This window comes from Eulemur rufifrons, chromosome 6 (assembly GCF_041146395.1).
Source record: "Eulemur rufifrons isolate Redbay chromosome 6, OSU_ERuf_1, whole genome shotgun sequence".
In the NCBI taxonomy this organism is placed as follows: Eukaryota; Metazoa; Chordata; class Mammalia; order Primates; family Lemuridae; genus Eulemur; species Eulemur rufifrons.
In genome coordinates, this window is record NC_090988.1 from 16,884,398 (window position 1) to 16,912,362 (window position 27,965).

Sequence of the window (27,965 nt, forward strand, 5' to 3'; positions counted from 1 at the left end):
CCCCAAAAGTAATCTCAGAAAAAAAAAAAAGTTTTTGTGAAATTAAACTTGACTTTTTAAAAATCATATGGACAAGTAACTTTCAAACAAAACTGGATTAATAAGATTTCTTGCCTATTTAGCTACATGACAGACTTCTTGTCCTAGGCCCCTTCCTCAGAAAAACCTCATGTGGAACCAAGCTAGAGATAAGGATTCTTCCCTGATGCAGTTAGGGGAAAGAGAAAGGCTAGAAATTTCTTTGGCAAGCAATTCCATCCACGGCCATCTGTATGTGACTGCTTTGCTTCAAGTACAGTACACTCTTTGCAGGGAGGGCCAGATGTTGTTCTGAGTGGGAGTGGTACTTGCCAGTAAGCTAAGAGTGTAAGAGGTCATCTACAGTCTGCTTCTTCCCACTCCAGAGCCTGCAGCCTTGCAGAAACTCTTCATCCAACCTGTTGAATGCAATACTGGGTTACAAGCCAAGACTAGGCTGGCTGATATTGTAGTATCCATTGAAAAACTAATGGATGAGATGGAAACAACCACTACGTGATGACACTCAAAAGGCTTAGGGGCAGGAAAAGGAAGGATTTCCGAGATAGGGACAGATAGGCTGGTGGAAAATGTTGGGGGGGCTGGAAGGAAATGGGGTATATATGAGTAATCCTTATATACCAACATAATCAGCTGTTTCCTGAAATGCTAAAAATCCAGTGGTGAAAATCGAGTCTCCCTGACTGTGCAGGGCCAGTGGGATTGGCACAAAGACTCACTAAACCCACAGCCTCCAAAATCATAACCTCGTTTCTGCTAGAAAGAAGAATGATGAGAGAGAGACCAGTCAGGAAGAGGAAGGTGGCAAACTTGAGGAATGTGAATGGATCACAAAGACTGTGAGCTATTATGTTTTAGCCTAAGTATCCAAAATGTGGAGAACCGCAAGCTTGGGTAGCACTAGCAGCAGACATGATTACGTGTGGATATGAAATCCCTAACTGGAAATAACCATTCTCCCAGACATCTTGAAGAGGGGCTGTGCCATCAGAAAGCTGTTTCTCAGCTATCTTTAATAATGACACAAGTGGGATTCATAGCACTAAACTCAAAGGACAGGCCTTGAAAGGAAAACAAGTTAGCAAAGGAATGGAGGGATGAATGGACAGGGGAAAAGGAGAGAAGACATCCTTATCTTTTAACTTCCAGACCCCACAACCCTTGAACAGTTCATCTGCATAGTCCAAAAATTAAGAATGGGTTAAACTTGTTTCAGGAGAATCAAACAAATACAATGCCTGTATACAGATGATCCCAGTGCTTGATTGAATGAATAGAAAGAAAAAACTGAAGGTAAAAAAAGGAATATGAAAGATTAAAATCTTCTACAGAGAAAACTTTTTAAAAACAAAGTAAGTATGAAATATAACTATATTTAGGGATTAAAATAAAGGAGCAACTTAGGTGAAGGCAGAGGAGGTATTTAACGGGGGACATTCTCTGGAGAGCTTGCTTTCCTGCTGGCTAATAAAATCTGCCAAAGAAATCTGCAGCCTTTCCCTTTATGTTTGTGCCATTTCTTTGTCAAAGAATGTCTCTGTGACACTGAAACACGGGGGTGAGTTGAGGGTCCTTGCGCGCAGAGAATCGTGCATTGTCAGGAAAAAAAGGGTCTCCAATGGCTTGTAAATTTGGAAAAAACTCTTCAGCCTCTGTTGGCTTCTTCTTTATTAATTTGAAAATTTTCCTTTTCGGTTGCCTCTTCTTGGTATTACAGGATTTCATACTTATCCACTAGGAAAGTGGTCTCTGTGGAAAACCTGACAGGGCTGTTTCCATCTACCTGGGTCACTTTGGTAACCTAGGAAAATAAACAAAAGAGTTAGGTAAAGCAGAAGGAGGTCTGAGTCTTCAGGATGCTGACTAAATTCTCATTAAAGAACAGATCATCTGGCCAGGCACAGTGGCTCATGCCTGTAATCCTAACACTTTGGGAGGCTAAGGTGGGAGGATTGCTTGAGGCCAAGAGTTCAAGATCAGCCTAAGCAACACAGTAAGAATCTGTCAAAAAAACAGAAAAATTAGCCAAGGTGCACATCTGTAGTCCCAGCTACTCGGGAGGCTGAAGCAGGATCACTTGAGCCCAGGAGTGTGAGGTTGCAGTGAGCTATGATGATACCACTGCACTCTAGCCTGGGCAACAGAGCAAGACTCTATCTTAATCAATTAATCAGTCAACACTAATGCCCCCAAAAGAGAACCGATCAAATTCCCTAAAAGCAGTATTAAAAGTAACTTAGAAACACTAAAAAATGTTCAAACTACAACTGCAGCTCACAGCATCACTCTTTCTCATCAACATAATTAAGCTGCTTTTTAGGCAGAGAAAAGACAACTGCTGGGATAAAATGTAGAGCGGTATTAAGTAAAAGCTCCAGAGTGAGTGGCCATAGCCCTAACCTACCTTATAAAACCTATGAAATTCATAGACATTCTAGCAGTATGATCAATTAACACTTTTTTGAGATGGGGTTCTCTCTATATTGCCCAGGGTGGTCTCGAACTTCTGGTCTTAAGCAATCCTCCCACCTCAGCCTTCAATTAACATTTTCACCCAAAATGCAACATTCTAACTCCATATTATTAATTTGCTCTCCTCTCAAAGTCTCTTGTGTTGAAAGCCCCACAAAGCTACTCTATCACACTTATATTTTAGGCATAGCTGGGTCCTTCCAATGAGGTTTTTTCTTTTCTTTTTTAAAAATAATAACAAATGTCTAGTTTAATTAATTACCGGTAACACTGGTACCTATAATGGCAATTAACACAACACTTGAACCACTGATTCATAATTTCTAATGAGGCTTTAAAAGAGGAGTTATATTGTCCTAATCTTTGAACACTCCCAAACAGGAAAATGTACCCATTTCTATCTAATGCCTTGAGTTCAATAAAGTGGCTTCCAATACTGATGGGGTTATGCCACTAACTGACAGGAGACGGAGGAGAATGAGAGGGAGAGAAAGAGAACACTGCTCTTTGGAATGAGCCAACAGAGGAAACTATAACTTTCCAAGCACTTACAGGGGAGACAAAGACCATCTGGGAAGATAAGATAGTGCCAGAATAACAGGCAAGTCAAAAAAAGGGGAAGACAACAATATAAACTGGGTCCTAGTAATGCAGTTTCAAAAACTGGAAGCATCAGTTAGAAATGATGACCTGAAGGAACAGTTCACACACTTCCACTGCTTTGCTTACCTAAAGGACAGCCTTGGCAATAGAACTGTCCTGTGATTATTTGTACTAATAAAGGAATCTGTGACATAAATAACACAAAAATCATTGGAATTTTCTTTTGTTGGCAGTAATTTTGCCTTCCAAATAAAAAAACTTTCATTCTTTAGACACAAATCAAGTGACAGCAAAGCATTACAAAATCATGTGTTGGGTGTTTTGGCAAATGGATTTTAAAATATATGAGATTAAAAGAATAGGCAACTAAGTGTATATGAATCTTGCACAATCCAATATGTATTGGTATTCAATTTCTTTACTGATCTTTTTCTTTTGTCTGACAGAACGAGGAAAACTGAGGTCAAGTAGGTGAGGAATTTGACCAAGATCATACAATGAGTCAGGGGACCTCAGCTTTTCTGATTTTTACTTGACCATGAAGCCATGCTACCTATCTGGCATCTGTCCTACTGCTTTCCCCATACCTGTTCTCTATTAAAATGGGGTACCTGTATGTTACAGTAATTTTTCTTAGAGATGAAGGAAACTTGAACAGGGAAGAAGTCATTGGGCTGCCCAGCAATGCTAAACTCCAGGCTGCCACTCTTATTTTTGGCATCAATCACTGGCAGGCACCACTCCAAGGTATTTCGTCGACTGTCATGTCGATATTCCCCGTCAATCTCACCAATAACAGGTGCGCCGACACCAGATCTGTCATGAGAAACATCCAGTCAAGTTAGTGGTCCAGAGCTAGAGAACTCCATTAAGAAAAACCAACCCCAAATTGATTATGCTCCTCAAATTCTGCCCTCTAGGACTGTAATTTTTATGTAGTCCTAGAAGAAGTTAGACTCCCTAATCCACTTCAAGGATCAAACAAAGTCCCAGCACCTTGGCCAACAGTCTCACTCAACTCCCTTTGAAGATACACATATATATGCAAAAACAGATACTTGGCAATTATGCCTATAGGATGCTCCAACTTATGACTGAATTTGGGAGCTAGCAGGGGACTGAGACTGACAAATGTGTAAGAGGGATATGTTTCTAAAAATCTTGCACCAATGGTTTGGTGCCCTGTCAAGAAAGAATTTTAACAAAATGCAGCTCTCTTTATAGGTGACAATGGGGCAAAAAGCAGGTTGGTAATAGTTGGGGGAGAAATTTTAAACACAAATAGTGGAAATGAATTTAGGCCTTTGAGAAGATTTGTTTTCAAAAGATTTTATAATGTTTCAAAACTTACTCAAGTTGATGCTAGTGGGTTTATTTGATTTATAATCTAGTAAATGGACTTTTTATTTGATAACTGAAAGCACAATTCCCCCCAGGCAAAATGGAAATATGATGGGGGAGAGACATGGTTGTCCTTAATCTGCAGGAGAACCAGGGCTAGTTACGAATGTACTTTGCACCCCCACACATGGCTGACAGGCAGTGTCACCTACTCCCACACACTCTAAATTTACCATCTTCTAATTCCCCAGTGACACTGAATGCTTATATTAGGGGTAGAGTAAATAAGGGAGATAAAGAAAACTTTAAGGGTAGTATAAGACTATCAACTCTTTCCTATCAATTTTAGAGTCCTATGTTTCTTCTCTGTGCCCCTGCGCCAATCCTGATTCTGGTCTCTTCTAATTCAATCAGTTCTTGACAATGCGATAAAATGTTGTCTAAGGGTCTCTTCTGGAGATCATTGCAAAATTGAACTACAACACAGGAAACCACCAGAACCACAATTATAGGGTAGATAGAGAGGCTTAAAAAGTGTGGCACTCTAAAAATAGTCAGGTAAAATAAATCTTGACAAACAAAACCCCACCTGTCACCAACGCCCAAATCCTACAATGGTTCAAGGCAGCCATCTATTGTTCTGAAAGAATCACCACACTGTGGAGAATAAGATGGTTACCCCCTTAAAGGGGATACTGGCAATAAAGCATATTTTTACAAATGGAAATAAGAATGCCTAAGATCAGACCTGACAATGTAAAGGCCTGAATTATGAAAAGGGGAAGAAAACTACAAATCAAATTAGTACCATTTACCCTGCAACAATAACTGACCAATACAACAGTAAAGAAACACTAAGAATATTTACTGGTCCTGGTGTTCATAATTAAACTCTGAACTTCATCATGGGAGCTAGTGGGTAGAGAGGAGCTGGGGTTCACTGGTGAAGCAGTAATAGTGCACACTCATTGAAAATGCTACTGAGAAGATAAACTGAAGGTAGAGTGTATTTCCAGGTTATCTTAGAGAGTAGGCCATCTAAGTGCACAAGAAAAACTTACTGGAACTCAACTTTTGGGGGTGACAGACATTTTCATTACCTTGATTGTGGTGATGGTTTCACAGGTGTGTACATGTCAAAACTGCACAATTTAAATATGTGTAGCTTATTGTATGTCAATTATACTGCAATACAGCCATTAGGAAATTTACTGAAACTAATGTAGACATCTTGTTTCAGCAAGAATCAATAGTTCCCTTGAACATACATTCTTATCTTTAACGAAAGCTTAGGGAGCAAGTGAAACAGAAAAATTCAATCTGGGCTGGGCACAGTGGCCCATGCCTGTAATCCTAGCACTCTGGGAGACTGAGGAAGGAGGATTGCTTAAGCTCAAAAGTTCAAGACCAGCCTGAGCCAGAGCAAGACCCCATCTCTACTAAAAATGAAAAATTAGCCAGGCGTGGTAGCACATGCCTGTAGTTCCAGCTACTTGGGAGGCTGAAGCAGGAGGACTGCTTGACCCCCCAGGAATTTGAGGCTGCTGTGAGCTAGGCTAATAACACCACTCTAGCCCAGGCAACAGAGCGAAACTCTGTCTCAAAAAAAAAAAATTAATTCAGTCTGATAGATTCAATGTCTTTGAAAGCTGCAAAATAAAAGAGGAAGTCTGACTGAGAAGTGGCTCCCCCTTCTGGAAATCTTCATTACTACATGACCAACATCTAAAAACAGTTCTAGAACTACAACTGGCTTTTTGATTTGGTTTTAAAGTCAGTAAAATCCACCCACCCCTTCAAAGTGCTCAATGCATTTTGACAAATGTACGCCATCTTCCAAACACCATCACAATCAAGTCATAGAACATTTCTTTTTTATCTTATTTTTTAAAATATGGAACACTTCACAAATTTATGTGTCATCTCTGTGAAGGGGTCATGCTACTCTTCTCTTCCCTTCAATTTTAGTATATATACTGCCAAAAGAAGCACAAGTCATGGGACATTTCTCTCATCCCCAAAAGTTCCCTTGTGCCCCTTTGCAGTCAAGCACCTTCCTCTCTACCTCCTGATTTCTGTTTAAGAGTATTACCTTTTCCAGAAAGTCACAGAGGTGGAATCACATAGTATATAGCCTTTACATCTGGCTTCTTTTACAACTGGCCTTTTTAAGAAGAAGTACCTTAGAATAGATAGCCAGCTAGGTGCCCCCTCAAAACAAGTTCTAAAAGGTCAGTTTTTTAAGTCCAATGTAGGGAAAACGATTACATGGGGACACCACTTACGGGAGTGGGATGGTGATAACCACATCATTCAGTTCTAAATTATCTTCTTGTAGCTCATATTCTATATTGACATCACAGCCATTTCCACTCTCCGAGGGCCAGCAATTAACTGAGGAGAAAAGCAAAGCAGCCATACTAGAACATTAGAAAAAGGAGAAAAGTTAACATGGCAAATAAATCAAAGCTGACTGATGGCTGCAGGCCTAAAACATCCTAATTTAAACTATACTAAAAACAATGGTTTAAAATTAAAGCTATTAAAAATTAAAGTTAATGATTAAAATATAAAAAATGCAGCACTGAATCCATTCTGAAAGGAGGTCATTTTGTCAGAAAGAATTTTGCTATGGCAATGAAGATAAGAACATACAAGCCAGGACTATTTCTAGTTCCCAATGCAGAGTAGCTTAGTGAAACAAGCCAGAGGCACTTACTTGTCAGTGGAATAAAAGATTCCTCTGTGGTTTGTAGTCTCCACTTTAGCACCCCTACGTCACTGTTGACTGGAAATGACTTCTCTGGATTCTTCAAGCCAATTAGAGACTCTGTAGTGAAAAGTTTTTTATCCACATTTGGATGGGTCTAGAATGAGAAGGGAAGGAAAACTTCTAAGGTTCATACATGATAAGACAGGAAGCAAACCCCCTTGGGGCTTATGTGGCCCACAATCTAAACATCTAAAATAGGGTACCTAAAAAATTCCAAATCTTGGGCAGGCACAGTGGCTCACCCCTGTAATCCTAGTACTCTGGGAGGCTGAGGTGGGAGGATCACTTGAGCCCAGGAGTTTGAGGTTGCTGTGAGCGAGGCTGATGCCACGGCACTCTAGCCTAGGCAACAGAGCGAACTCTGTCTCCAAAAAAAAACCCCCAAAAATTCCAAGCCTTTTTGAAGAAAGCTTTCCCTTCTTCAAAGACTTTACGATGCCGCTGCACTCCAGCCTGGGAGACAAAGCAAGACCCTGTCTCCAACAAAAACAAACAAAAAATGGTTAAGAGAGTGAGACCCTGTTTCTAAAAAAGAGCTTTAAAAAGATTTAAGATATTTAAAAACTAGTAAGAGTAATTAAAAAATACTTAATTTCAATCCTAAAAGCCATTAAGGAACAAGTTTATAATTGAAAAAGTTAAAAGATCGTTAACCAAGTCCATTCCAAAAATACTTCACAGGGAGCAGCCTCATAGTGGGGCCAGGCTTGCCAGGTAGAAGACTGGGGTCAGATGTTCATCAGCTGCCTGGGTCAGAAAGCAGTCCTGCTCTTAACGTAAAGAGGTAGCAGAGGGTAAAACTCTGTGTATATAGTTGGAATTTTGCCCACAGAGCTAAAGTTGTTCAAACTCAAGCCAATTAAGACAGTCTAATCTTTTTAAAAGAAATCACTTTTGTATAGCAGACTACATTATATTTTAAAAGCCAGCAAAGATGTTGTCAAATAATATAAGCATTACTTCTAAAAGACAACTCTGTACTGATTATGGGAGGAAAAATTAGACAAAAACATACTCTTTCCTAGAAAGGCTTTATAGTTGTGCCGAGAAATATAAGATCAACCACCTAAATAAAATGTGACAAGAACAACAGTAATAATATAAAGATAAGGACTCAAATATACGCAATAGTTGGAATATACACATTTATTTCATAAGGATTTTATGTACTTTTCAAATACACTGTTAGATATTGCCCTTCAGCTAACAAAACAAGCACTGGTAGTTTATTTTATGGCAGAATGAGTAAATTTCATGTCATACCTACTTTATTTTACTCTTTTCATAATAGCAAAAGATAAACATCTCTCTGCATCTTTTGTATGAAGTCATTCATTATACTTCAAATTGACCTTTCATTCAATTCCAATATTAAAATCCATCCCAACACAGCTGCTGTCAGTCATTCTCAGGTATCTACTATTATGTAATAAACTGACTTCTTTTCAATGCATCTTGAATGGCACTAGTTACATAACTTAAATAAATTTTTGTGTTCTGTGATTCATATGAGGATCTCTAGCTGAGCAAGACTGCTAGGCAGACAGTCTCTATCAAAAGCCTCTACAAACCTGTAGCTGCACCCCTTTCTTATCTTCATTTTCCACATGAAGACGAATTCGGCCAAATTTGTCATCTGAGATCCTAAGCATGATCATGCCATGCAACTCCATATTCTGTAATCCTCCATCTCGTCCACAGGTTAGTGTGATCTTTTCTTCAATCTTCATATGCACACTACAAAGAAAATAAATTTGTTCAGAAAGGTAGAAACCAGAACTCCCTTTCTCCAGAGTTTAATGGTGATTAGCCAACAATTTTTTTTTTAAAGACACTACTGCTATAGCTATCAAAATTTATAGCATGATAGCCTTTGATCCAGCAATTGCTCTCTAGAATTTATCCTACAGATCCTACAGATCTCACCTGTGCAAAACAATGCACTAAGTTATTCACTGAAGAACTGTTTGTAATAGCAAAAGTTTAGAAACAACTTAAATGTCCACCAATAGGGGGCTACTTAAATAAAGGTATATCCACACAAATGAGTATTAGACAGCTGTGAGGAAAAAAGAACTAAAAAAACTTTCTATTTGAAAATATTTTCAAACCTTAAAAAATAAGAATTATACAAGGAATATCCTTTACGCAGATTTACCTATTGTTAACATTTATCCACTTTGTTTTATCATTTCTGTTTATGTATTCTCTCTAAATAATACCTTTGTACGTATGTATTTGATTTTTTCCACCTTATCATTTTTACTTTTTTTTTTGCATACAAAGTCTCATTTTGTTATCAGAGCATGAAGGCAGTAGCACCATCACAGTTCACCGCAACCTCAAACTCGTGGGCTCAAGTGATCCTCCTGCCTCAGCCTCCCGACTAGCTAGGACTACAGTCATGTGTCATCATATTCAGCTAATTTTTCTATTTTTTGAAGAGACAGGGAGTGTGTGTGTGGTTTTTTTTTTTTTTTTTTAAGAGACACAGTCTCACTATGTTGCCTAGGCTGGAGTGCAGTGACTACTCACAGGCATAATCACTGCATACTACAACCTCCAAACTCCTGATGGCAAGCGACCCTCCTCACTGAGCCTCCCGAACAGTTGGGACTACAGGTGCCTGCTACTGCAACCAGCTCACACTGATAACAATACTTTTATGCAACCTACCATCCATATGCCAATTTTGTCAGTTAACATAAAAATGTCTTTTATACTAGTGATATTATTTTATATATATATGTGCACATATATATATATATATATATATATGTTTTTGTCCACAATTCCTGGCTCATAATTCCCACAGCCCTTTTTATAACGTTGGGGCATTTTAGGTCTCAGGAGCAGGCCTCAGAAAACAGAATCTTTCTCTATGATCTTTCCCTGCCCTCCTTTCACCAGCCCAAGAAAGGACTCTCATCTTCAAAAGGGGTCCTGTCCCATACTTGGGAGGAAGGAATGCTGCCCAGAAAGGCCAAGAAGAATCTGAACAGACAGGCTTTACTGAGTTTCCCCACTGAGCCTATTAGTATTGGATCATATCTTTTTTTCCAATCACATTTCCACATAATTATCTATCATGCCTATCCAATAAAGTCTTCACAAAAGGCCCCAGAGGACAGGGTTCAGGGAGCTTCCAGATAGCTGAACACGTGGAGGCTTACAGGAGGGTGAACAAGACCTCATCCACATGCTGGGAGAATGATGTGCCACAACTCCACAGGGATCGAAGCTCCTAGGCTCAGGACCCTTCCAGACCTTGCCCTTTGTATCTCTTCATCTGGCTGTTTATTTGTATCCTTTAAAATATCTTTTGTAATAAACCATTAAACACGTTTCCCTGAGTCTGTGAGCCAATCTAGCAAATTAATCAAACCCAAAGAGGAGTTAGTGGGAAGCCCAACTTGAAGACAGTCAGTCAGAAGTTCTGGAAGCCTGGACTTGCAGAAGGGGCAGTCTTGGGGACTGAACTTCCAACCCGGGGGATCCGAGGATATTTCCAGGAAGATAGCATCAGAATTGAAGTGAATTAGACGACACCTAACTGGTGTCTGCTGCTTGGTATATGCAGGAAAACCCCCACACATTTCGTCACAAAAGTCTTCTAGCTGTGTTGATTGTTGTTGTTGAGTGAGAGAATAGAAAAAACAGGATGCAGTGGCTTATGCCTGTAATCCTAGCACCTGCGGAGGCCAAGGCGGAAGACTGTTTGAGCTTGAGGCTGGGAGTTTGGGGAGACCAACCTTAGCAACAGTGAGACCCTGTCTCTACAAAAAAAACAGAAGAATTAGCCAGTTGTGGTGGCGCATGCCCATAGTCCCAGCTACTCAAGGAAGCTGAGGCAGGAGAATCACTTCAGCCCAGGAGTTTGAAGTTGCAGTGAGCTATGATGAGGCCACTGCACTCTAGCCTGGGCAACAGAGTGAGACTCTGTCTTGGAAAAAAAGAAAAAAAAACATAGTTTGAGTTGTTTTCTTCTATACCACAATAGTACAGTATCCAGTCTAGGAAAAGGTATTACATTTAGATGTCATGTCTCCACAGCTTCAAATAAGGAAACTTATCTCTAAAATAATTAAGTGAAAAATGCAATTGGAGAACATTGTTACATATGCTATTACTTTGCATAAAAAGGGAGAAAATAGATATATTGTATATATGTTTTTATTCATCTATACATCATAGACTATTCAAAAGCTAGTTAGTACTAGTTGCCTCCAAAATGAGAAATTTGCAAGGCTGGGTGGGAGGAAGACTTACTGTAACATCTTTTGAACTTTTAAAATTTTGCACTGTATAAATGTATAACCTAATGAGAAAAATAGGATTAAAAAGTGCTGGCTGGGCTCAGTGGCTCACACCTCTAATCCTAGCACTTTGGGAGGCAAAGGCAGGAGGCAGAGGACCATTTGAGCCCAAGAATTTGAGACCAGCCTGAGCAAGAGCAAGACCCTGTCTTTACCAAAAAAAAAAAAAAAAAAAATTGGCCACGTGTCATGGGGCACCTATAGTACCAGCTACTTGGGAGGCTGAGGCAGGAGATAGCAAGACTCTGTCTCAAAAAAAAAAAAAAAAAAAGTGCTGCTGCTATGGGCAATTATTAATTAGAGTCTGCCATATTCTGTAAGAGAACTATTTTTAGCTGGGTGAAATGCAGAGGCTACAAAGAATATTTTGGTGTCCTACTCTGTTCTCTGTTCCAATCTCTTAAGTCTTCCCAGAAACAAAGGCATTAGAATCAAGACCACAAAGAAGTGTATCTTGAGACAATGCAGGGTCCCATTTTACCCTCACGAGTTTGCTCTGTGTTGAAGAGGTATTTCATCATTTAGAAAATACTCTCAAGTCCTTCCAAAAATTTTTTTTAGTTTATTTTTTAGAGGTGAGGTCTCACTATGTTGCCTAGGCTGGACTTGAACTTCTGGGCTCAAGAGATCCTCCTACCTCAGCCTCCCAAGTAGGTGGGACTACAGGCACGCACCACCATGCCTGCCTTAAGTTCCTTTTTTTTTTTTTCTTTTTTAAGAGACAGGGTCTCACTATGTTGTCCAGGCTGGTCTCAAAACTCCTGGCCCTCAAGTGATCCTTCTGCCTTGGCATCTTAAAGTGCTGGCATTACAGGCATTAGCCACCATGCCTGGCTCAAGTTCTCTTTAATATGTGATGGTCTCCAGTATCTTTTTAAAAGTGTGAAGCCTCTGTCTCACTCAAAGCAACCACTAGGAATAGCACAGGAGCTTTAGTGAGTGAAGAGATTTATCCTGATGTAACCCTTTTCATTTCATAGAGAACAGGATACATAAAAAGTAAATACTCCTCTTTTATGCACACCTGACAGAAGTATCCTCCCAGTCTCATCTTTCATTTGACCTCAAAACCATCAGCAACAGTAGAAGGTCTGGGCTTCAAGACAAGAAATCTGAGTCATGAATATGTGAACTTGATAACTACCACTTAACAATGTCACCAACCAGTACCACAGCCCTGGGATAAGAGACAAATCAAAATATTCCATACTGGGTTCCATCACTTGAAAGGCAAAAGATATGTTAATTTGCAGTTAAAGATATTTACAAAGTTTGGATTAAGGACTGGTTCTACTTAGTTTAATTAGAAAAAGACAAAGCCGAAATATAGTGTGAGCTCACTATAGCTCTAGCCCCCTAATTCAAGTCTACTCTAAGAGAAAAGCTACATACTAGGCATGGAGACAAGTTATTTTTGTTTAATTTAGCTGATGAAAGTTTTAAACTTCATAGAAAATAGATGGCTGGAAGCCTCCAATCATGGTCAAAGAAAAAAAGAAAAAGGCCAAGTGCTGAGGTGCACACCTGTATGGCCAGCTACTTGGGAGGCTAAGGTAGGAGGACTGACTGAGCCCAGGAGTTTGAGGCCAGCCTAAGCAACATGGCGAGACCTCATCTAAAAAAAAAACAAAAAAACCAAAAAAAAACCTTACTGTTAATATGCGGAATATGTTTTGAATAAATTCTTTAAATCAAGAAAGGTAAAAAGAATTTATAGCACACTCAAATAATATTTTTAAAAAATTATGTAGTCTGTTCTTTCTGAAAGTTACTACTTACCTTTCCATATTAATGGGTGGAGCATGCACTTTGGTTGTTTCAGAGGTACGTTTGCCCATATTGGAGGACATGACAGTTTCACCTTCCGATTTCAATTTGTCCACAAAGTTATCTACTTCCTTTCCTTTGGCTCCAAGTTTCAAAGCCTTACTGGGGCCTGAAGGCCTAAGTGGAAGAATTCAAAATAAGAAAAAATACATTTGACTGGCTTAAGAAAAAAAACAAAAACCCCCCAAATCATTAATTAATGACCTCATATCAACAAAACTTTCCCTGAAGCTGTTCTTTAACAGGAGTGTGAAGACTTAAAAGAAAAAACATAAGCTTCCTAGTGTTGGTGGACAACTAGTACATGAACCTGCCCAAACTGCCAGCTGACAGTCACTATTACTGGTCCCCAATCCCCAGGCCACGGACCAACAGTCTGTGGCCTACTGGGGGCCAGCCTGCAGGCTGGCGGCCAGTGAGCGAGGCTTCATCTGTGTTTGTGGCTGCTCCCCATAGCTATCACCACGTGGGCTCCGCCTCCTGTCAGATCAACAGAGGCACTGGATTCTCATAAGAGCCCGAACCCTACTGTGGGCTACAAACCCTATTGTGGACTGCACATGTGAGGGACCTAGGTTGCCCATTCCTTGTAAGTCTAGTGCCTAATGATCTGGGGTGGAGCTGGAGTGATGGTGCTGGGGAGCAGCTGCAAGTGCAGATTGTCACTGGCAGAGAGGTTTGACTGCACAATGAATGTGGAGCACTTGGATCATCCCAGAACACCCCCTACCCCCAGCCCAAGGATTGTCTTCCATGAAGCCGGTCACTGGTACCAAAAAGGGTGGAGACCGCTGAACATCTAAATTTCATTACCCAAAGACCAAAGGTATTTTTACAAGCACAAATGATGAAAACTTTGTACCTTCCATCCAGAGAAACCTGTGCACAAACAAAATTCTGCACATAATTTCAGGTAATTCACAGATTCCCCCTGAAATCAATCCTTGAATATCAAGATTAAAAATCCACATGCCATAAAAAGTTAAATATCCCTTCCCACTCCATAATAAGGCAACTCTCATAGGAAATTGAGGTCACAGCATAATTTGTAAAAGAACTCTCTTTTACACAAGAGGAAAAACACCACATTCCAATTTCTCCTTTATCCCCATATTTTATGTGGCCAAATATAATATCACATCTGACTTCATCAAGTCTTTCATTATCTACAGCTTGTCTAGAAATCAGATACCACTCCAAGATACATATACATACATCCTTCATCTGTAATTCTTAAATTGCTCATAATATACTGGATTATACCTGGCTGGTGCAGGTGCCACTTTTGGTTTATCAGTTTCAATGATGGTCTCTGTGATCATGGCAGCTGTGCTGCCTCCAGATACTGCAGAGCTGCCAAATCCCCCAAATCCTGGTGCTTTTTTGCCCTGTCTCTCTGCATCTCTTCGAGCCTGTTGTAATTCCTTTGCTTTACGTCGCATCTCAGCCTTAGCTTCACGTTCTTGAGTCTAAGGAAGGAGACACGTGCACATACCTTTGAGTATAGTCTACATCAGCAAGTAAAAACAGGAAAATCAGGTGAGTGAAGCCTAACAGACACACAAACTGGCAGTCCCAGAGAGGATCCTATTTACCTCTCTGACTGCTCTGAACACCTTCTCCTCATGAGAATCCATTTCTGTGAAGGTTCTGATCTGTGCCAGGTTAACATTCTCCCGATATCCCAGGGCGACAATTTCATCAAAAGCAAAAATTAAATCAAAACAGTGCTCAGATATTTCGTTCTCCTCTAAGGCTCGGCAATATTCAGGGATCTAATAATGGACAACAATGAAAAAAATATTTAGAATTTTATCAGCAGCTATGTTTCCAAGTCTCATCCTTTTTAAAGTACACAAATTTCAATAATCTGCATCTCTTTCCTAACTCCATCTAGTCTGTATTTTCTTTAGAGAAGGGTCTCACTATGTTGTCCAGGCTGGAATACAATAGTATTCACAGGCACAATCATAGCACATAGTACAATAGTATTCACATAGCACAATCATAACACACATAGCCTTGAACTCCTTCCCGGCCTCAAGCAATCCTCCCACCTCAGACTCCCGAATAGCTGGGAGTACTACCATGCCTGACCTTAGTCTTTATTTTAAGCAAGACTTTGACATAAAGTCTTTGAATTTGTGTGTGCCTATATCAGTAAGTCTTACCTAAAGTGCATCATCTAAAAAACATGGCTGAACAAGTGTCAGAACCACAAAGGCAGATTAGACTAACTGTTTAAGAAGGAGGAAATGAAAGAGCAGTTATCATATTCTCTTTGGGATACTTATAGCCTAGGAGGACACCCAATAAATGTTTGCTGAATGAATAAGAAGTCACAGCAATAAATTGTTGGGGTGGAAGTGGGAGCTTGCAAACGGATAAGCATCAGCTGCTTTAGGGGAAAAACTAGTTACACACACAAAAAACAAATAAAAAGTGCAACCCAATATTTCAGCAGGACTCTTACCACTCTTGAGAAGAGCCTTAAGGTCTCCAAATCTTCTAAAATGTTGCTGTTTTTGGTAGTGATCAGTACCATGTACAGTTTTTCCATAGGCTGGTAGACATATCTTACACTCTCTGTTTCAACAAATGTATGTTGTTTTCCAGTGTTCATGAGCTTTGGAAAAGCTGCTAATAAGCCCTCAATCCGAGTTCGGGTCATCTCTACAAATTGTCGAGAAACAATAGCCTTTCCTGCTTTCGTGCAGACCGCTGCTGCCAACAGCACCTGCCAGAAACGTATGTACAAATAAGCTCTAATAAATTATTTCTTCACATCTGTTTTCCCAACATCAGCAGAAGGACACACTCAGTTATTTAGTGACATGACTACTATTAGAAGGTTGACTTTAAAATTCTACTTCATTGTTCTTATGTCATTCATAAGACAAATCTAAAGTAGAGGGAAATAAAGCTATTATTTCTATTTTTAAATAACATACCTACAGAAAAACTTGGTAAGTTTTGGCATCTCTGCATTTTTCCCAAAACTACACATACATTATTAATGAGTCTGTGACTCAGAACTGGGTTGCTCTCCGCTTTGGCAGACCCATAAAGAATAGCTTAGAACTTTTTCTAAAAAGAACAGAGATTTTCACAGCCAAAACAGAAATGTGGTCAGGCAGATTAAAAATATTAAATGTATAAGAAGCCCCTGAACTTTCCTTTAATTTTTATCTAGAATATGAACCTAATTTAGTTGAGTCTAAATTTATCTTCTGCTCTTTGACTAATTTCCCATCCACAGTATCCTACTCTCTGATATCCAAACAATCTGTAAAATGAAAACATAAATGACCCAATGTTGCACACAGAAACGTTTTTGACACTAGGCAATCATCAAGACCTAACAGCCTTCTTTTAGCATTTGACATTTCACTAAACAAAACAAATAAAGCTCTCATAGAAGAAGGGGAGACCTGAAATGCCACTAGCAGGGGAGTAAGAAAACTAAGTACAGTGTTAACAGTCTCTTCAGTGCAGGAACACACAAGTAAGAAAAAGACTATTTAAACATTTGGGAAGCCTCAATGCTAAGACACAACCTCTGAAATATCAAAATCCTACTGGTCAGGCTTTTCAGCTTTATAGAAACCTGTCCCCTACAGGTGAGCAGCTTGAAGAAAAAACAAGTTAGTCAATTGAAATAAATATTCTTATAGTTTCAGTATATCAATATAGTTTTATAATAATTACAGGAGAATACAATGCCCTTATACATCAAGAATAGGTAATGGAGGTATCTGGGAGACAATTACTGTTATGCTTATTTCCAAACAGCAAGGTAAAAACAACTTACTAATATACTAGAAAAGTATTTGACCTATACCTTGCACAAATAATTCCCCCCTACTGACCAGATTTTGCTGATGAATTTATTTTCAATGAACACGGGGCAGGTTTTTTCATGTGAAATCTCAAGAGCTAATATAGTCATCCCTTGTATATGTGGCGGATGGGTTCCAGGACCCCTGCACATATCAAAATCCATGCACACTCAAATTCCAAAGTTGGCCCTATGGAATCCACAGGTGTGAAAAGTTGGCACTCCACACAGGCAGGTTTCAAATTCCTCAACACTGTATTTTCGATCAGCATTTGGTTGAAAAAAATCCCCATAAGTGGATCCTTGAAGTTTGAATCCGTGTTGTTCAAGGAGCAACCATACTACCAACTGCTCCATTTTCTAAACAATAACCCAAATTTATAAATAAGTAGATTTAAGGGAGTAATACAATTTTGCTTATGTTTCTGACTCTATCAACTCTACATTGAAACTTACCTCAATTATCCCAGCTTAAAGTTATTTTTATTTTGCGTATAATGAAAAAGTTTTTAAAAAGTCTTAAATCATAAATACTCTCAAGGTTCTCTCAAAAAATGTTTTGTAAACTAGTTCCTTTTTTAAAGGAACGAGATCAGAAAATATTTTAGACATACATAGACGTATTGAGCATAAAATGTATCAGTTGATTACCTTTAGAGTGGTAAATCAGGTAGCTTTAAAAGAGTAACTTTTTTCTAAATACCTATAAAATTTTTAAGTAAATAAATTGTTTTGTACTTAACAAATGTATCTTTCACCATCACTGACTATTTGGAGTTTTTGCTATCACCCAGGTATGATGCAAGAATATATCTTGAGGGCAGTAAAGAATCCCAGGAAAAGAATAAAAACATGGCTAGGTGTGGTGGCTCACATCTTTAATCCTAGCACTCTAGGAGGCAGAGGCAGGAGGATCACTTGAGGTCAGGAGTTCGAAATCAGCCTGAGCAAGAGCAAGACCCTGTCTCTACTAAAAATAGAAAAAATTGGCTGGGTGTAGTGGCAAGGGCCTGCAGTCCCAGCTACCTGGGAGGCTGAGGCAGAAGGATCACTTCAGGCCAGGAGTTTGAGGTTGCTGTGAGCTAGGTTGATGCCACGGCACTCTAGCTAGGGCAACAGAGCTAGACTCTGTCTAAAAAAAAAAAAAACCCAAAAAACAATTATTTATAATAAACATGCCCCCCCCCCCCCCCCGCCGAGAGAGTCTCGCTCTATAACACTGGCTAGAGTATAGTGACATCATCAAGGCTCACTGCACCCTCAAACTCCTGGGCGTAAGCGATCCTCCTGCCTCAGCCTCCCAGAGAAGCTGGGACTACAGACACGCGCTACCACACCCAGTCAATTTTTTCTATTTTTAGTAGAGACGGGGTCTCACTCTTGCTCAGGCTGGTCTCGAACTCCTGACCTCAAGCGATCCTCCTGCCTTGATCTCCCAGAGTGCTAGGATTATAGGTGTGAGCCACTTTGCCTGGACAACATGCATTTATTTAAAAAATTAATGTCACTTCAAGGCAATGGATGCTTATCTCTTTATGGTTTTATCAATATTTTGATATTCAAATAATATTGTCTCTCTCAAAAAAATTTTACATATAATTTCAGGAAATTCATAGATTATCTAGAGCAGTTATTTTCAAATGGCCCATAGAAAATCACTTCATGTAATGAGAAATATTATTAATAAATAGGAGCATATTGTAAAAGTAATCACTCTAGAGCCCCACTCCCACCCCAGAGGTTGAGAAGCACAGCCCCACATTAGAATTTTATAAAGTTTTGAAGAAATAGGATAAATCAAATGGATATCTACAGAAAGGACAGCTCAGATCAAAACTTCAAACCTACATAAACATGCTGTATTTAATATAAAGCCCATATCTAACAATAAGCCTGTTAGAAATAATGCTTATAGGCTCAAGGGTAGTTCTTAGGGTTCCAGCTGGAGTTTAAAACACCTCCATACCATACACATTGAATTTAGGTAAAAATTAATATCAAAGGCAATATGAAAGGGAAAAAGGAACAAAAAGGTGTACGCTATGGAGAGGGGAATTCCATTCGCTTGTCTTACTGACTTGGCATGTTCAAAGATTAATTATAGGTATTGGCAATCTCCATTTTAGCAATGTTATTTTAAGAATTAACTCAATAATTATTTATTGAACACCTACTATACATACAACATGCTGTCTGAGAATTAAGATGAAACAGACTGGCATTCTGCCCACAAAAAACTTAGCAGGGATGATAAGACACAAACATAAACAACTACAACACAAGGCAGAATGTGTTAATTAACATAAAAGAGTCACTGATAAAGTGCTGTGGAAATTCAGAGGAAGGAGAAATTATGTTTAGCTGGTAAGATCAGGGATGACTTGATGGAAGAAACAGCATCTAAATCACATTCTGATGAATTCTGGGATTTGAGTATGTAAAGATGAAGAAAACAATAGGGTAAAATAGTAAGTCTCAACCAAGAAAACTCTGGGACTCCCTTGAGTCACTCCATTATCCAGATAAAAGCAAATAAGACTCCCAAAGTAGGACCAAAATTCCCCACATTAAGTATGTCATAAACCTCAAAACACCCAGGACACCACAAATCACAGGTTCCATGCAGCTGAAACAGGTCTCTGTTCACTGTACTACAGTTACTAACATGGCTAGAAAGTATGGTCACCTTTAAACATGATAAATTTATCCTATCCTAAATTAATATTCATTTTCTTAAATGCCTTGAAATAATAAAGCTTCTCTTCACATCAAAGATTTATGATGTTTAACAATCATTAAAATATAGCATATACTAAAAGATAAGTTAACAATTTTTCCAACTATAATTTGATCTGATTTTCTTTGGGAAAGAATGAATAAATATGATTCTTCACAAAGTTTTTTTTATTTTTTACATTTTGGAAAAAGAACATTTTAGACCTAAAGGGAACTTTCAAGGGCCCTTGAATGTCTTATAAAAACCGAAGGCCCAGAAGTTAAATAATCTCTCTGGGACTGTTAAAAAAAAAAAAAAATAACTTTCTCCAATAAGTTGAGCTTACTCAAACAACTTTTCTTTTAATAATATTTACATGGTTGAGTATACTATCATTTGTTTTTGGATTAAATAACAACTCTCCCCTACCCAGATTTAACTACATGGCTCATTAAGTGTCCTAAGTAAAGAAACCTGGAGAATTAGGTTTCTGTTCTGCCTCTGCCACTGATTATGTGACCTTGGATAAGTCATTTAACGCTTAATGAAATATCCCTAAAATAGGTGGTTAATTTATATGAAATCCAAAGTGCTCTATGTCTTTAAGATTCTGTAAGACTAAGCATTTGAAAACTTTACAATAATAGAAAATGCATAATACTTTCATTTCATGCCCACTGCTGCAGTAGTAACTACTTTGGAACCACATTTTATACAAATATGAAGCTGCTAGAGGGCAAATTGCCCAGCCAAAACAAATCCTGTGTGTGACAGAGGTACAAGAATAGGTGGTAATTCAGCATAAACATGCACAATTCTCTTTTAAAAAAAAAGCCAAGGTCTTTCTCGAACCTCTAAATGCTTCAGGATTCCTCATTTCCAGAATTATAGTCACTTTCTTCTTTATAATTCACTGTAACATTTTACACACACACACACACACACACACACACACACGATTCATGGTCATATTAAGGCTAGTTTCTACAACCTGTCACAGAGGACTACTTTTTCTTGTTTACATGAAGTAATTAAAGATAAAATCAGAGGGAAGATTACAATAAAATCTAGACTGCATACAAAACCTAAAACTTGAACAGTATAATTTACTCAGTGAGGGTTTTAAGTCAAACACATTTCTGTTCTAAAACAAAAGCCTGTAGAAAATTGTTATTAGTTATCAGTTTCTGCAGTGAACTTCCTATATGAAGACATAAGTAGGATGACAAAACAATGGAAACTCAAGAGAACTATTTTCATTCTTTGCTGTCCCCTGAAACAATAAAAAAAAAAAAGATAACAAAGAGTACAATAGCTGTGCAGATGCTGTACTGTACATGAAAAACAAAACAAAACAAAATCCCCTATTTGGGACCTGTAATTACCCTGTAGGATGTCAGTTTCTCCTCCATCATGTGAGATTAACCACACGAGCCCAAATCTATCTTTCTTATAACTGATGACTTTTGGGAATTGAATTTACTATATTTAATGTGACCAACACAGTAAGCTTACTCACTAAACTTACTGTTCTTGGTAAATGAGAAAAGAACAGCATTCAACAGGTAAGCAAAGATTTTACAGATCGGTGCTGTCATGAGACTTAATATGAAGTTTATTCAAATATAAATTTAGTAAGAAAAAGAACTGACCGTAATGGTATCTGACAAGTTAAGAAAGTAAGGCCATGTTCTCATCACTTTGCAGGATACTAGAAAAAAGATTAAATCAAGGCCCATGGGCCCATAATCCCAGCTACTCAGGAGGCTAAGCTGTGAGTAACACTGGAGGCTAGGAGTTCAAGGCCAAAGTGTGCTGCTATGATAGTGCCTGTGAATAGTCACTGCACTATATATAGCATGGGCAACATAGTGAGACCCTATCTCTTAAATCAAAAGAAGCATTCCTTTGTGCTTAATTTTATAATGAAGTTATCATAAGCCATTTGTTTTTGCATTTGTTCATTTAATCTACTGGGGCTTTGCAGTTTAGAACATTTTATTCATACTTCAATAACTAAAGCAAAAGGGAATTTATTTTTTAAAAATTCAACGTTTTTGTACTGATATCTGCAACTTGCTTTCAAGTGTGTGTGTGTGTGTGTGTGTGTGTGTGTGTATGTATATTTTGTTTGTTTGTTTTGTTTTTAAGAGACAAGGTCTCACTCTGTCACCCAGGCTGGAGTGCAGAGATGCGATCATAGCTTACTACCTTCTTGAACTCCTACCTCAAGAGATCCTCCCAACTCAGTCTCCAACTAGAACTACAGGCCCATGCCATGAAATGTATTTTAAAGAAAGATGGAGAGAGGGGCTGGTGGCTCACGCCTGTAATCCTAGCTATTTGGGAGGAATGCTTCAGTCCAGGAGTTCAATACCAGCTTGGGCAACACAGTGAGATCCCATCTCTATAAAAAATTTAAAAATTAGCCAGTTGTGGTGGCACACACCTGTAGTCCTAGTTACTTGGGAGGCTGAGACAGGAGATGGCTTGAGCCCTCGAATTAAGAGGTTACAATGAGCTATGATCGGTCCACTGCACTCCTGTCTGGGCAATAGAGCGAGAGTCTGTCTCTTAAAAAAAAAAAAAAAAAAAAAAGATGAAGAGAAGGATGGATGATTAGTTGTATGAGAAAATAAGTATAGTGAAATGTTAACTATGGAATCTAGCTGGTGGTTATATGATTATTCACTATAAAGTTCTTTCAGCTTTTCCAGATGTTTTAAAATTTTTAATAAAATGTTGAGGAAAAATAAACTTTTAGAAGTTTTGATACAACTTTTAGATCAAAATTTCACCCTATTTGGACATTTCTGCTGTCCAGAGATCTCTCTGTAAAGCAGTAGGACTCAAAAACATTACACAGAAATAATATGAATATCTTAAGACACTACAGAGCAGAATGTACTGAAATAAACTGTTCTCCAGAGTACAAATATCTGTGCGTATCTGGATCATGTCAAGTCCCAAATAATTCAGAAATATATAACAAAACTGTATGTACATGTACACATATCAAAATAACATGCAAAACTTTTATTTTTTATATGTCACTCAACACCTAGGGCTTTATCATCCCTCTGTTATCAATAAATTGAAAGTACTAAGTTCCAAGAACCTTTTAACAAACAAGATTTTTATAAAGATTATCTATATTTGATTACTAAAATACAAGGCTTTAACCTTGTTATTAAAATAATAACATGCTCTAAAATGCACTACAAATCCTTCCTTCCAGGGTTTAAAAGGAAACACAGTTTCAAAATCACTATCCCAATACTGAGCTTCCTAGGGGAATTAAAAAAAAAAAGCGGGGGTTTGGAAATTTTATGTCCAACACAAAAGTTTTATGAGGCAAACCTGATTGATGCAATTTATGTAACTAAGGCTGAAAAAAACCTTTCAGTAGCTTAAAGCCCAAGCATGAATCCCCCCACTATCCAAGGTCTCACCTAAAGAGTTGTCAATAGAACTTAATAAGACTGGCACCAAACTATATTCTGTCATCTCTCAGGTATGTAGGAAAATGCTTTACATCAACTTATCTATTGACAAACATAAAAAATAAAAAAACAGAACATCCTTCAAAAGATTAAAGGGTACAAGGTGCACTAAAAAATAAATTACTAGCTCGTTTGAAACAGAAGAATTTCTTCTACTTCCCGAGTATCTACAAATTATTGGTAAAGCAAGATTTAATGGAGTCAGCAGTTCTGACTTCCCTCATCTTCACACACATTAATTTTCCCCATCTCTATAGCAGATTGAGTACACAAAGATAATGCACCTGAAAGCAACTAACAGGTCCCAGAACATAACCCACCCCTCTTACTCCACCTCCCGTGAGACATCTGATTACGATATGCCACATACACATTTTACTTCACTTGAACAACAGTTCCTTGAAGAAAGAAATCCTGTGTTCCCTATAACTCGCTCACATTTTCCCAATGGTCTATACACACTGTACGCTCAATCACACCGACAAATGGACACATGTTAAGTTCTGTGGTACTGGAAGGTTTCAGAGACACCTGGGTCCTATAAATCAGCGTTAGAAGTTGCTTCTCGTTTTAAGTCTCTATTTCCCCTTTCGAACAAACAAAAGAAAAATTCCTGAACACCAATGAATTTGGATTTCGAATATCAACGGCCTACAAAACACCGGGGTTGGGAGAGGAGCTGATAACAGAGGGACAGGAACCTCCTGAGACAGGCCCAGCCTGCTGAGCCTAAGCGCCCGTGGAACCCGCTGGACCTTAGCGCCAAAGACCGCAAGAGCGGGGCACACACGACAGCCACAAGGTTCTCGCCGAGCAAAAACCCCGGGCCGTCCCAGCAGAGGAGGGAGTCCAGCTGGCTGGGAGGGTGCGGAGGTGGGCACGACGACGCAGAGACAGGAGTCAGCTCCCTCGTATCCCCCCGGGAGGCTGGGCAGAGGGCGGGGGAGGCCGCCCTGCTCCCCGACCCCCGAGAGAAGCACCGGGCGCCGGACCCTCGGGGCGGGGCTCCTCTGGCCTCAGCGCCAGGCCGGCTGGCAGGCAGAGAAGGCGAGCAAGGCTCGGACCGCGGGAATTCCGGCCCTGGCTCGGATCTTACCATGGTGAGGGCGGTGGTGGGGCGCGCCCGCGCTCCGGCTCCACTGGGGCTAGGGTTAGGGTCAGGGGAAGGGGAGCACCGGTCGCTCAGGACCTACTGCCCCCCTGACAGGAGCCGCTGCCGCTTCGCCTCTTGCCAAGATGGCGGTCCCGAGCCACGTCGTCAACCGGAAACGGCGTGGGTCAAAGGGTAGGGGGCGGGGCCAGTGGGATGGGGAAATTGTGAGTACTGGGCTGCAGCGCCGGCTTTCTGCAGGTGTAGGGGGCTTCTCCTCAGCTGTGGAACCTCGTATCTCTGTCCTTTCACTGTCATCACCTTCACTTACTTTGTGTTATCTCTTACAGTTTATAAAGCTGCTCTCACAGCCACTATCATTTAATATACGAAATAACCCGTGTGCGTAAGGGACTAGTATCCAGAATATTTAAAGAATTCTTACAACCCAACAATTAAAACACAAATACAGTATTCCAATCTTAAAATGGACAAAGAGCAGGTGAGGTGGTGCAATCTTGTAGTCCCAGCTATTTGGGAGGTTGAGACAGGAGGATCACTTGGGCCCAGGAGTGTGAGGCCAGCCTGGGCAACATAGCAAGACGCTGACTCTAAAAAAAGAAAAGGTCTGGAATTAGACAGAGGTGAATACATTAAAAACCACTGAATTGTATACTTTATTTATTTATAGATGAAGTCTCACCCTGTCAGCTGGGCTAGAGTGCTGTGGCATTAGCCTGGCTCATGGCAACCTCAAAGTCCTGGGCTCAAGCAATTTTCCTGCCTTAGCCTCCTGTAGCTGGGATTACAAGCACACGCCACCGCAGTCGGCTAATTTTTCTATTTTTAGTAGAGACAGAGTCTCACTCTTGTTCAGGCTGGTCTTGAACTCCTGACCTCAAGTGATTCTCCAGCCTCAGCCTCCCAGAGTGCTAGATTACAGGCATGAGCCACCACGCCCAGCCTGAATTGTATATTTTAAAAGGGTGAATTTTTACGATTTGTAAATTATGTTTTTAAAAAAATCATGTTCAGGAAGCAGGGCAGTTATTATGCTTATGTCCATTTTGTATATGAAGAAAATGATGACAAGTCTAAGCAATTTATCCCAAGTTTCTAGACCAGTATGTAATGAAACTAGGATGCAATAACTACAAATTCTATCTCGAGATAAGCATCTCTTTTGTTCTTGGCACAACCTACCTTTCTGAGCTTCTCGCTGTTTATGTACCATCCCACCCTGTCAAGTTCAAGAGAAAGGGTCCAATAGTGCTTGGGACTTGCAGGGGCAGGTGGGACATGATCATGTCTTTGTTTCTGTGACCTGGAGCCTGTGGCATGCCCTCCCTTAGGACCTGAAGGATGACTAAATGGCCCCCTTTAAAAGTAGGTTTTGAAAGCTTGGTTTCCGTATGACATATGGCTTATATTGAGGTTAAGAGATGTTTGGGGGCCGGGCGCGGTGGCTCGCACCTGTAATCCTAGCACTCTAGGAGGCCGAGGCGGGAGGATCATCTGAGCTCAGGAGTTTGAAACCAGCCTGAACAAAAGCGAGACCCCATCTCTACTAAAAAATAAAAAGAAATAAGCTGGACAACTAAAAATATATAGAAAAAATGAGCCGGGCATGGTGGCACATGCCTGTAGTCCCAGCTACTCGGGAGGCTAAGGCAGAAGGATTGCTTGAGCCCAGGAGTTTGAGGTCGCTGTGAGCTAGGCTGATGCCACGGCACTCTAGCCTGGGCAACAGAGCGAGACTCTGTCTCAAAAAAAAAAAAAAAAAAAAAAGAGATGTTTGGTTCCAGTTTTTAAAAATTACTTAATGTTTCTTTTATGTTAAGGCAGCTTTTGGCTGGGCATGGTGGCTGATGCCTGGAATCCTAGCACTCTGGGAGGCCGAGGTGGGAGGATCACTCAAGGTCAGGAGTTCGAGACCAGCCTGAGCAAGAGCGAGACCTGGTCTCTACTAAAAAATAGAAAGAAATTATCTGGACAACTAAAAATACATAGAAAATATTAGCTGGGCAGGGTGGCACATGCCTGTAGTCCCAGCTACTCGGGAGGTTGAGGCAGAAAGATTGCCTAAGCCCAGGAGTTTGAGGTTGCTGTGAGCGAGGCTGATGCCACGGCACTCTAGCCTGGGCAACAGACTGAGACTCTGTCTCCGAAAAAAAAAAAAAAGCAGCTTTTGGCACATGACATTGTGACACATTACAGGACATCAAAAACTGCTTTGGGTCACATTTTCCTCCAAGAATAACAGATTTATTACACATAGATAAAATATACTCTAATTAATCTGTAATGTATATATACGACACAAAGAGATGGGTGTGGTGGCCCATGCTTGTAGTCCCAGCTGTTCCGGAGTTCAGAGTCCAGAGTTTTGATACATAGTGCGTTATACCCTTCAGGTGTGTCCACACTACATTTGGCATCAATATGGTGACCTCCCGGGAGCAGGGACCATCAGATTGCCTAAGGAGGGGTGAACCAGCCCAGGTCAGAAACAGAGCTGGTCAAAACTCCTGTGCTCCAGCCTGAGCAAAAGCGAGACCCCGTCTCTACTAAAAATAGAAAGAAATTATATGGACAACTAAAATATATATAGAAAAAATTAGCCGGGCATGGTGGCGCATGCCTGTAGTCCCAGCTACTCGGGAGGCTGAGGCAGTAGGATCGCTTGAGCCCAGGAGTTTGAGGTTGCTGTGAGCTAGGCTGACGCCATGGCACTCACTCTAGCCCGGGCAACAAAGTGCGACTCTGTCTCAAAAAAAAAAAAAACTCCTGTGCTGATCAGTAGTGAGATTGGCCTATGAATAGCTTCTGCACTACAGCCTGAGCAATATACAGAGACTCCATCTTGTTTTTAAAAAATAAATAAAAATAAATTTAAAAAAATCCAGTCTTCTGGTTCTCTTCGTAGTTTTCCCATGATGAATTTCAGACTTTTCAGAGAATAACTAATTCAGCAGTTCTTCTCTATATCATTTTATCCTGTATCTTTGGCTCAACCCAACAGCACTCACACATATTATCTATATATATATGTCTGCAATAAAGGACAAAAGCAATTTTTTATTGAGTGCTTTTTTTTCTTTTCTTTTTTTTTTTTTAGAGATGGGGTCTCCTTCTTGCTAAATTTTCCAGGCTGGCCATGAACTCCTGGGCCCAGTGGATCCTCCTGCCTCAGCCTCCCAAGTAGCTGGGGTTACCAGTATGCACCACTGCCGAATGCTTATTTTGTGTCAGGTACTTTACATATGTTATCTCTAATACTTTACAACAATCCAGATAAAGACAGTAAGGATCAAAGAAATTAAGCACTTGCCCAAACTCACATAGCCAGTAAGTGATAGAGCCAGGATTCAAACCCAGCTTTTCCCATTAAAACAACCTGCCTTTCTATATCTCCTGTGTATTCCTTAAAATTTATTGAACACTTAC

At 39.8% G+C, this 27,965-nt stretch overlaps 1 protein-coding gene and 1 non-coding gene across 3 annotated transcripts; both read right to left on the bottom strand.

Moving 5' to 3' along the window:
* Window positions 1–891: 891 nt before the first annotated feature.
* On the bottom strand, window positions 892–24,665 carry ARCN1 (archain 1). 2 transcript variants are annotated; one of them, XM_069470830.1, is made up of 10 exons: window positions 24,525–24,665; window positions 15,848–16,108; window positions 14,967–15,146; window positions 14,635–14,840; window positions 13,324–13,488; window positions 8,800–8,965; window positions 7,175–7,322; window positions 6,741–6,849; window positions 3,726–3,930; window positions 892–1,840 (listed from the first exon to the last, which is right to left on the bottom strand). In XM_069470830.1, the coding sequence occupies exons 1-10, from the start codon at window positions 24,525–24,527 to the stop codon at window positions 1,751–1,753; spliced, it is 1,533 nt and encodes a 510-aa protein (XP_069326931.1). In that variant the 5' UTR covers window positions 24,528–24,665; the 3' UTR covers window positions 892–1,750. The 2 variants fall into 2 exon arrangements, with proteins under 2 accessions (XP_069326931.1, XP_069326930.1); XM_069470829.1 differs by having other exon boundaries at window positions 15,845–16,108.
* On the bottom strand, window positions 6,344–6,447 carry LOC138385559 (U6 spliceosomal RNA). Its single transcript, XR_011233788.1, has one exon. It is a non-coding gene; the product is annotated as a U6 spliceosomal RNA (small nuclear RNA).
* Window positions 24,666–27,965: the final 3,300 nt, after the last annotated feature.

Coding starts and splice junctions, on each gene's coding strand:
- ARCN1 (XM_069470829.1), bottom strand. Junction 8,966..13,323: donor CCACCCATTAATATGGAAAG/GTAAGTAGTAAC, acceptor TTTTCTTTGTAG/TGTGCATATGAAGATTGAAG. Junction 7,323..8,799: donor AGAAAGGGGTGCAGCTACAG/GTTTGTAGAGGC, acceptor TTCTCATTCTAG/ACCCATCCAAATGTGGATAA.